General features: G+C 38.4%; 1 protein-coding gene across 1 annotated transcript; it reads left to right on the top strand.

The window, feature by feature from the left end:
• Positions 1-3,120: 3,120 nt before the first annotated feature.
• On the top strand, positions 3,121-3,475 carry LOC114397259 (plasma membrane ATPase 2-like). Its single transcript, XM_028359349.1, has 2 exons — positions 3,121-3,251; positions 3,344-3,475. The coding sequence occupies exons 1-2, from the start codon at positions 3,150-3,152 to the stop codon at positions 3,473-3,475; spliced, it is 234 nt and encodes a 77-aa protein (XP_028215150.1). The 5' UTR covers positions 3,121-3,149.
• Positions 3,476-9,428: the final 5,953 nt, after the last annotated feature.

The following is a 9,428-nucleotide window of genomic DNA, read 5'->3' as shown; positions in this document are numbered from 1 at the left end:
GAACAAGCAGCATTTACTGAGGACCCTTCATTGTACCTCCCACCATCACCAATTTCTAGACACGAGAAATGGAAGAGTGCACGCACAAAACAATATGGCCAGATGACATCTCAAGCCGTGAAAGAAATAGCTGACAAAATTGTAAGCAACTAAAATAATAATTGTTACTCACAAACAAATCAAATACTTCAATGACAACTTCCTTTATGCCTTGATCTTGTTTTGTGTTATATGAACAGGACTCTTTGGAAGAGCAAAGCAGGCAGGGCAGCATTGTGCCTTCGGGACGTGATGATATTTTGAACATGGCTATTGGAAGACCGGAGCATCCTGGTCGAGTACATGGGGCTGGGACAGGGGTTACAATTACTCAATATTTTGGTCCAGCATCGCGTCGGTCTACGACTTCATCAAACATCACTGTAGAACAGTTGGCTGATATAATTGGTAACCTAAAAGAAGAATGGCAAAGACATGCTAAAGAAGAAAACATTAAAAGAGACGAGGCGTGGATGAGGAGGGTAGAAGAGGAAAAACAGCGCACTATGGACACATTTAAAGGACAAATACAACAAGCTATCAAGTTGGAGTTGTCCCAAATTGTATCACAACATTCAGCCCCACTTCAGCCAAATGATATAGAAGTATTAGCAGCAAGGGTAAGCACGAAGGGAAGCTGTGCAGCAGCAGAGACAAATGCATTAGCTAAAAAACCCTCTGAGTTGAATGGTGACAGCGTCGGGTTGCATGTAACTGCCGAGAACTCCAACAAATTAGTGGCAGTGGGCAAACAGTGCGATAGTTTTGGCACCATCCACAATGTGTCCTATGCTGATGATGTTGTTCGCATGAGTGTGGTGGAAGTTATTTTCGGTGATGCGGAGGTTCCAATCCCTACATCGGAAATAAAGTTTGTCAAAGAAGCTTTAGGGAGTTTTGTTCCATGGCCAAGACATTTGGTCAAACCCATGTTACCTGAGGTAATAACATGTTTAATGGATAGTAACATTAATTCCTATAATTTAAAATGGTTACTTACGTAAGTCTTTTTTAAATGTTTTGTACTCCCTGTATGAAGCAGAGAAGGATGTCAGCTCACCATTGAAGACTGTTGAGGAGGAAAAGCCACCTGAGGTTATTGATCCATTGGGAGAGTTGGTGAAGAACTTGTTCGACATTTACCAAAGGCCTGTTGAGGTGTTATGGGATGGTGCTAAATTTGGGATCAATAATGTCAAAGATGGCTTCTTCATCACACACGCTGATGTGAGCGAGATAATATTAGGAGACAAGTGTTTAAACATCTCCATTCTACAACTATGGCTTATGTAAGTGTTTACCCATATTTGCTTAAGCATTTGTACACTGTACAATTCACTTAGCTAGTTTAAATAACCTATTAAGAACTTTTATGAAAAAATGTTTTACGTAGGTTTATTCATGATTGGAGTGCGAGCATTGGTTATGGAGCATTGTATGGGTTCCTTGAACCTCAGTGTGTCCACAATGCAAACAGTAGACGTCAAGAGTGTGAAAATTACATTGGAAGGTGGTTGACGGAAGCAGGAAAACAAATTTACATAGCACCTTATTTAAATCAGTAAGTTGAGCAAATAATGTTGGTCAAGTACGGTAATGTTGAATATATTGACTTAATAAATTTTCTTTATCTGTTCAGGGCCCATTGGCAGCTCCTTGTATTGTGCCCAGGTGACAATGTAGTGGTTTGGTTTTGTTCTTTGCGAAAGAGGTCGGATGCTGCCATCAAGGGTGCAGTAAACAGGTTAGTGTTGCCTCTACCGTGCCTCAATGACATTTTGCACTCCTACAGCAAACCACCAATGATCGTAATGCTTTGTTTCTATTTTAAAAATAGTGCAATGAAATCAGTCACCAAAACTGCAGAGGGAAAGCCACCTCAGCATGGGCCTCAGTGGATTGAAGCTAAGGTATATGTTTATTTAAATTCCAAATGCCATATGGATGTCATTTCTGTTTGCGTTGACTGAATTCACAACGTTGTGTGTGTGCGTATGTCGTGTAGAGTCATGTTCAAACAGGAAATTATGAGTGTGGATACTATGTTATGCATTGGATATGGTGCATCGTAACTGGTGGATTGAAGGATGACTGGATTCACGTATGTTTCTGATTTTTGATTTACTTGTTAATGTAATTAGATGTCAGTAGTTTTGACCTCATGCTATGTGATTTACTAAATTCATATGCACATGTGCAGTGGTTTTCTGATCGATCACCGGTAACAGAAGAGACCATCACCACACTTCGGCATAAATGGACGGCATATTTTATCCAAATGAAGAAATGAGAACCAAGAACAAATTAGATAACTTAGGAACAGTTTTCGTTGAAGCCGGATTTTTTTTTCTCTGCTTTGAACAGTTGAATTGTTTCAGTTAATACTTTAGTTGTATATTGAAATTTATTTTTCTGTCTGCTTGAACAATTTCCTATCCAGCCCTTCATTGTGGGCGTGCGCCTTGAACAACACATTGTTTCAGTCCACAGTTGAGTTGTATATTCAAATTAATTTTGTCTTTGCTTTTTGTTTCACTTAATATTTGATAACTAACTTTTTTGGTTGCACTTAATTGTCTATGATAATGTTGTCGTGTCATTAACATTAAAAGTTAGAATTGCTGACTTTAAACCCAGCTAGGTAACTTCAAATTAGGGTGGTGGTGACAAGGACTACAAGGAGGTACCCCCACCTCCTTTGTTTCAAAAGGTAACTAACATGAAAGCAGGCACCTTTTTTTCGGTACCCTAAATGTTGTTTCTATGCTTAAGATTTCATTTGTTCTATTTTCTGCTGTCGTTTTACATAGGTGTTGACTGCAATTGGAAACTTCTGCATATGTTCAATTGCTGTGGGGATGGTTATTGAGATTATTGTTATGTATCCCATTCAAGATCGAGAATATCGCCCGGGAATCGATAACCTTCTTGTGCTTCTTATTGGTGGAATTCCAATTGCCATGCCCACTGTCCTCTCGGTGACTATGGCCATTGGTTCTCACAGGCTATCACAGCTGGTCAGTTAGGTTCAGTTGCATGTGTTTGGTGGATGCTAACAAGAATTAATGGTTAATTAGTAATGATTTTTGTAGGGGGCTATCACAAAGAGAATGACAACTATTGAAGAGATGGCAGGCATGGATGTGCTTTGCAGTGATAAGACTGGGACCCTAACACTAAATAAGCTTACTGTTGACAAAAATCTTATAGAGGTTGGATGCTGAATGGTTTTACTTGCTGTGATAAGGCTTGGACTTTTGACTTGTATGCAAATTTTCTAATTATTTTTGTTTTAACCAATAAGGTTTTTGCAAAAGGAGTGGATGCGGATACTGTTGTTTTGATGGCAGCTCAAGCTTCAAGACTTGAGAATCAAGATGCAATAGACACTGCCATAGTTGGAATGTTGGCTGATCCCAAAGAGGTTAGTCATTGATGGTGCCTTTTATGCAAGATTATTCTTCCCTTATAGTAAATAACCTGTAAGTTGTATATTGTCATATGAGCTGGATGTATGTAATTCTTTATCTTACCTTTTTCTTGTATGCAGGGATCTTGCAAAAGATTTTGTTGTTTTTGGGACTGCATCTGAGTCTCTGTATGGTGCTTGTGAGGCAATGTTTAAGCCTGACATGGTAGGTCCCAAAGACTAACTTGTTTTGTCTTATATATATTTGGTTTTGTGAATCAACATAGTCATGTTTGTATCATACTTTTAATATGGATAGTTTCTTGCATTGACCCAGAACACAATTCGTTTTTGGTACAATTATACACATTAATATATTATATTGCACCGTACTTGTAGAGTAAGTAATTGTCAAAGTATAGACAAATCATCATAGGTTAAAGCTTAATAAGTTTAATTAAATGTATATTTGTCTCCATTATTAGGATCAGGTTCAAATTATAGGACAATTGTGCACGTACGATAACCTCAACAGCTAGTGGCTCGGATAAAAAATATATAGCCATTTTTACTGCATGCAATTTGCTGTTTAGAAAAAAAAAATTCCACGACGGTTCTACGGACAGGACCGTCGTAGAACCTGCAGATTTCTACGACGGTCATCGTGACCAGACCGTAGTAGTATAAGACACTCTCTTACGACGGTCGTCGGCAACATAAGACCATAGAAGTATTAGGATCATTCTACGACGGTCCTTTCTGGACAACCGTCGTAGAACACTATAATGTCAACGACGGTCGTCGGTAAGAGAAGACCGTAGTAGTAATGGGACCAGTCTACGACGGTCTTTTAGAGACAACCGTCGTAGAACCCCGATTATGTCTACGACGGTGCTGTCCCCAAGGCCGTCGTAGTCCTTCCTTAGTTCTACGACGGGGCTGTCGGGTAGCCGTCTTTGAATTGTTGACGATTCTACGACGGTCCGTAGCAGACAACCGTCGTAGAACACGATTATGTCTACGACGGTGCTGTCCCCATGGCCGTCGTAGTCTGTCGTAAGTTCTAAGACGGGGATGTCCGGCAGCCCGTCTTAGAATTCTACAAGTTCTACGACGGTTTTCCTTACCCGTCGTTGAAATCCTTTGAATTTATTACGTCGTCGCAGACGACGACGGTCTTCAACCGACGTGGTATACCGCTTTTAACCGACGTTGAATCCTGCTTTTGTAGTAGTGCAACCTCCATGTTGCTACACAAGATTTCGAAAATTTACCCCAATTGATGAAAGGATCTAGGCATTTTTCCACCAGGACAGAGTCTTTTTTGCACGAATTATAATCTGCATGGAGGATACCTCAATATCTTCCCAAAGCTTCCCATTCCTAGCCCACCAAATACTCCTTAAAAAATCATACAATCCACCTTACCTCCAAGACCTCAAAGATCCTACAAACCATATCAGAGAAACCTTTGACTTCCATGATAAATGTTTTGAACAAACTCCATAACTCCAGCTCCAACCAACACTGCCTAGCTTTCTCACACCCGAAAAATAGATGCCAACAATTTTAACTCCATATTACCTTCACAACTCAGGCACATGCTTGGACACTCCACTCCTCAATGTTGAAGCTTTGTTCTTGGTAAGACATCCTTGCAAGCCCTCATAAAAAATGTTTCACCTTTATAGGAAATTTCAGTTTCCAATGATGCTTCCACTTTCTTGCCACACCATACTGATTCCTCCCCACCCAACTCCTAGCTCCATCATACGCTGATCTAATTGAAAAGATCACATCTCGATTCCATCTCAAGACCAAAGAATTTGGACCCTTTAAATCACCCAATGGAACTCTAAATCCCATTAGGACTAAGAATATTTGATATGATATCCTTATCCCAACACTTACCTTCTCTATTAATGAGATCACTTACCACCAATTCCTCAACATGACCATTCGAGGGGGTTAGAGCAATGAATGGATTCTCCCTTGAAGCTAAGGATCCCCTAACACTCCAATTCTCTTCCCACACCCTATCCTTCATCTACTTCTAGCCATTACCAACTCTTTTGCACTCCAAATGTTCCTCCAAGAATAACATGGACTATGCCAACATAATCACCATTTGGAAAATATTTGGCTTTCAGAATAAAGGCTAAAAGAGATTTCAATTTTTTTATTGCTTGCCTAGTAAGGCAAGATTAAAATCACGTAAATCTTGAAAATATAGCCCCTCACTCTACTTCTTCTTCATCATTCTCTCCCACTTCATCCACCTTATACCCCTATGATTTGCTCCCTTTGTACCCCAGCAAAATGAATTCAACATTCATTGTAGCTCATCCGTAAGTGACAGGAAGTAAATACACGTTCATGCAATATGTGGGTATCAATTACAAGACAAACTTAATCAAAACTTCCTTTCCAACTTTTGACAAAAAAATGACGAGTGAATAGGCATTTTGCTCCCTGTCTTTATACTCATTTTACAAATTAGTCCCTATCTTTTTAAAATGTAAAAAATAGTCTCTATCTTTACATCCGTTATGCAAATAAGTCCCTATTGTTAAAATCCAATTTCCACTATTAGTCATATGTCTATGTGGCAAGTCTTAGTCCATGTAAGCAAACCCATGTGGCAAGTCTTTGGACTGAATTGAAAAATTATGACATCAAGCCAAGTTGTCTTCAACTTTTATGTTACATCATCTATGATGAAATTTTAGGTGTACTACAAATGGGGGATTTGCTTGTATTTTTTTAGGCATACACTTCAATAAGTGTCTAATAAGCCACTACCAAAACAAACATACTTTATCAAAAGGAACAAATCTCAGTAACCAAAACTCGATATTTTTTATTAGTCACATGGCACCCACATTGCTGCTCTTGAATCCATTTTGCCCATGTGATCGCAGGTGATTAATGAAGGATCCATTAAATTAGAGATAAGTGAGCAATGATTAGTAATTCTTTGGTAAAGGTGGTAGCAATTCTAAGAACGTGGGCAATGTAGAAATTCCTACTCCCAATGATGGAGTTGGTAGGGGTTATGGACAGGGTAAGGGATACGGTGCAAGTGAAGGAAACAATGTAGATGGTGCTGGCGGAGTAGGAGGGGAGGTGGTGGTGGTGGAGAGGGTGGAGTTATTGGTGAAAGTGGTGTGGGATATGGTTAGGGTGGTGGTTTTGGGGTTGGGGTAGGAATTGGACATGATGGAGGAGGAGGAGGTGGTGGTGGAGGCGGAGGTGGTGGTGGTTCAAGTAATGTTTCAAGCTTTATAAACCCTAATTTGAGGAAGAAGCAAGTGACTAGAAGAAGCTTTATAATCACACACTTTAGTGCCACGTTGGATAGTCTATGTGGCACTAAATTTGCCAACAATGCACCTCACTAACGATGTTACTTTCAAATTTAACGGCAAGAACTATTTTACAACACTTATGCAAAGATAGAGACTATTTTTTACATTTCAAAAAGATAAGGACTAATTTGCAAAATGGGTACAAAGACAGAGACCAAAATGTCTATTCACTCAAAAAATGATCCATCCAAGACTATATTTTTTGTCAAAATTTGTGCCTCACAAACGCAAATATAGACTTCCTATTTCTACCAATAATAGATGGAAATCCAAGGTATCTACCAATATCAATATCCTCCATCACTTCCAGCTTACTTAACACCTCGTCTTCTTAGTCCTACTGAACTCAATGTCTGACTTCTGATAGTTTATGAGTTGGCCCGATGCAAGCCTATAAGAATTAAGGATATTCTCGATTGTCACACTTTCCTTCAATAAGGCTCTAAAGAATAAGTAACAATCATCTGCGAACAAGAGCTGGCTAACCCCTGGCCCGATACTTCCCTACTAACCTTCACTCCTTGAATTTCCCTTGTCCTTCTGCACACCGAATCAACCCCGATAATCCCTCTATACAAAAGAATAAATAGACAGGGGACAAAGCGTCCCCCTATCTCAACCTTCTACCAGGAACTATAGGGTCTACCCTCTTATTATTCTCAATAACTAAATAAACAATAGATTCAAGGCAGAGAGCAATCCATCATATCCATTTAGGACAAAAACCCATCTCACCTCTCATAAATTTAACAAAATTCCAAACGATGCGATCATAAGCTCTAGAGAAATCTATCTTCAACGGTGTTTCTCCTTACTTTCCTTTTCTCTTACATTTCAAATAATACGTTACTTCAATTGTTATTAGCACATTATCAGTTATAGCTCTATCCTCAACAAAAGTTGATTGCACTTCTGAAACACATTGAGGAAGCAATATGGCTTTAAGCGGTTCGCCAAAACCTTAGATAACACTTTATAAGAAACGTTACAAAGAGAAATGGGATGTCGATCTTTCATACTCTTTTGGTCATCTAGCTTGGGCATTAAAACTATATTTGTATGATTGAAACCCCTCGGGAACTCACTCACTTTTATCAAGTGAACGCAAACACTAAACATATCACCACCACACTGCTCCTCAAATCTACAATAGAATCTTGGATTCAAATCATATGAACCCAGTGTTTTATTGGGTGCATTTAAAATATTACTACTTTAAATTCCTCCACACAAAAAGGAACGACCAACTTTGAGTTACCTTCCTCGTTGACACACCTCAATATCGTATCCAGTACTAGCTCCATACTAATTGGAGTAGCTTGGAATAATTTCTCAACAGAGTTCTTTGCTACCCCCCCCCCCAACCCTAGCTTGATTTGATTGTGCCTTCTAGTTGAAGCTAACGCGTGAAAAAAGTACAAATTATGATCCCCATCACACTACCAAAAAGTCTTAGCATGTTGTCGCTAATAGCTTTCTTCCTTGATCAATAGAAGAGCCATTTTCTCCTGCACCTCCTTATAACGAGAATGGCTATTCTCATTATCCTCCCAACGGCTAATCTCCAGTTCTCTCCTACATTCCTTGATCTCTTCCCTATCACCGATTCTTTTCTTTCTCCCTTAATCCTACAGTGTATTTCTACACTGCCCAATTCTTTCCATCAACTCCACACAAGATCCTTTCAACCACCATTTATCAAACTTGAACTCTTTCCTGGCACGAAGAGAAAAGCTTTCCACGATCCTTAGTAAGATTGGTTATGGTCTGAAGCAGCTTCTATGATATTAGTAACACTACAAGCCAGACAATGCACGCCAGTCATGCGTGACAAGAGCACGATCCAACCTTTCTTCCAAATCAATGGCCCCATTGACACTCCTGGACCAAGTGAATGGGTATCTGATAAAGGTCAAATTTACCCGAATTTTATATGCATTTTGTAACGTTTATTTGACATTTTAATTAACTTTATGCCTTGTTTTGAATCAAATTGGTTTTAAATTCAAATTTTATTTTGTCTTAGATAAAAATTTATGTTTTAGTTATTTTTAATGAATTTTTTATAGTTTTTTTTACAAAAAAAAAACATATCATTCTCGCAAGAGTTCCAGAGGCCCAAAATCAACAGAAAGTTTTAAAAGAGAAATTACAAAAATTGAATATAAAAGTTAAGAAAATCAAGAGCAATATATTTTTGAAGGATAAATCAGCTAAAAAAGAAGATAATTACTTCAATTAATTAGAGATATTGTTTGTTTGTAATTTCTTGCGATTATCCCCTTAATTAAACTCAACTACAATTCTATAAATAAGATGCTAGGCGTTCATTGTAACGTGTAAAAGTCTCAAGTAGTTCTTAGAATTATATTTTAGACTTTTACCTTCTCGACACCATCATAATTTCATTAGACCCTCTAGATTTCATTGTATTATTTTTATGAGTGTAATTCCTTTCACCTAAGAGAGAAAAGGATGAACCTTGTTTTGCTTTAATTCTATCAATTCAATACTTCATCTTAAGTTCTTTATTTGTTTCCATACTTAATGTTTTTATTTGATTGATCATCTTATAGATAATTCAGGAATTGACTTGCACTTTGATAAGCCTT

Source organism: Glycine soja, chromosome 18 (assembly GCF_004193775.1).
Source record: "Glycine soja cultivar W05 chromosome 18, ASM419377v2, whole genome shotgun sequence".
Classification (NCBI taxonomy): domain Eukaryota; kingdom Viridiplantae; phylum Streptophyta; class Magnoliopsida; order Fabales; family Fabaceae; genus Glycine; species Glycine soja.
The sequence above is the reverse complement of the archived record's forward strand: the minus strand, read 5'-3'. Positions and strand labels throughout refer to the sequence as shown.

Excerpts from the sequence above, each read along its gene's own strand:
- LOC114397259 (XM_028359349.1), top strand. The coding sequence starts at position 3,150 with ATGACAACTATTGAAGAGATGGCAGGCATGGATGTGCTTTGCAGTGAT. Across the intron at positions 3,252-3,343 it reads TTGACAAAAATCTTATAGAG|GTTTTTGCAAAAGGAGTGGA; the intron begins GTTGGATGCTGA and ends TTAACCAATAAG.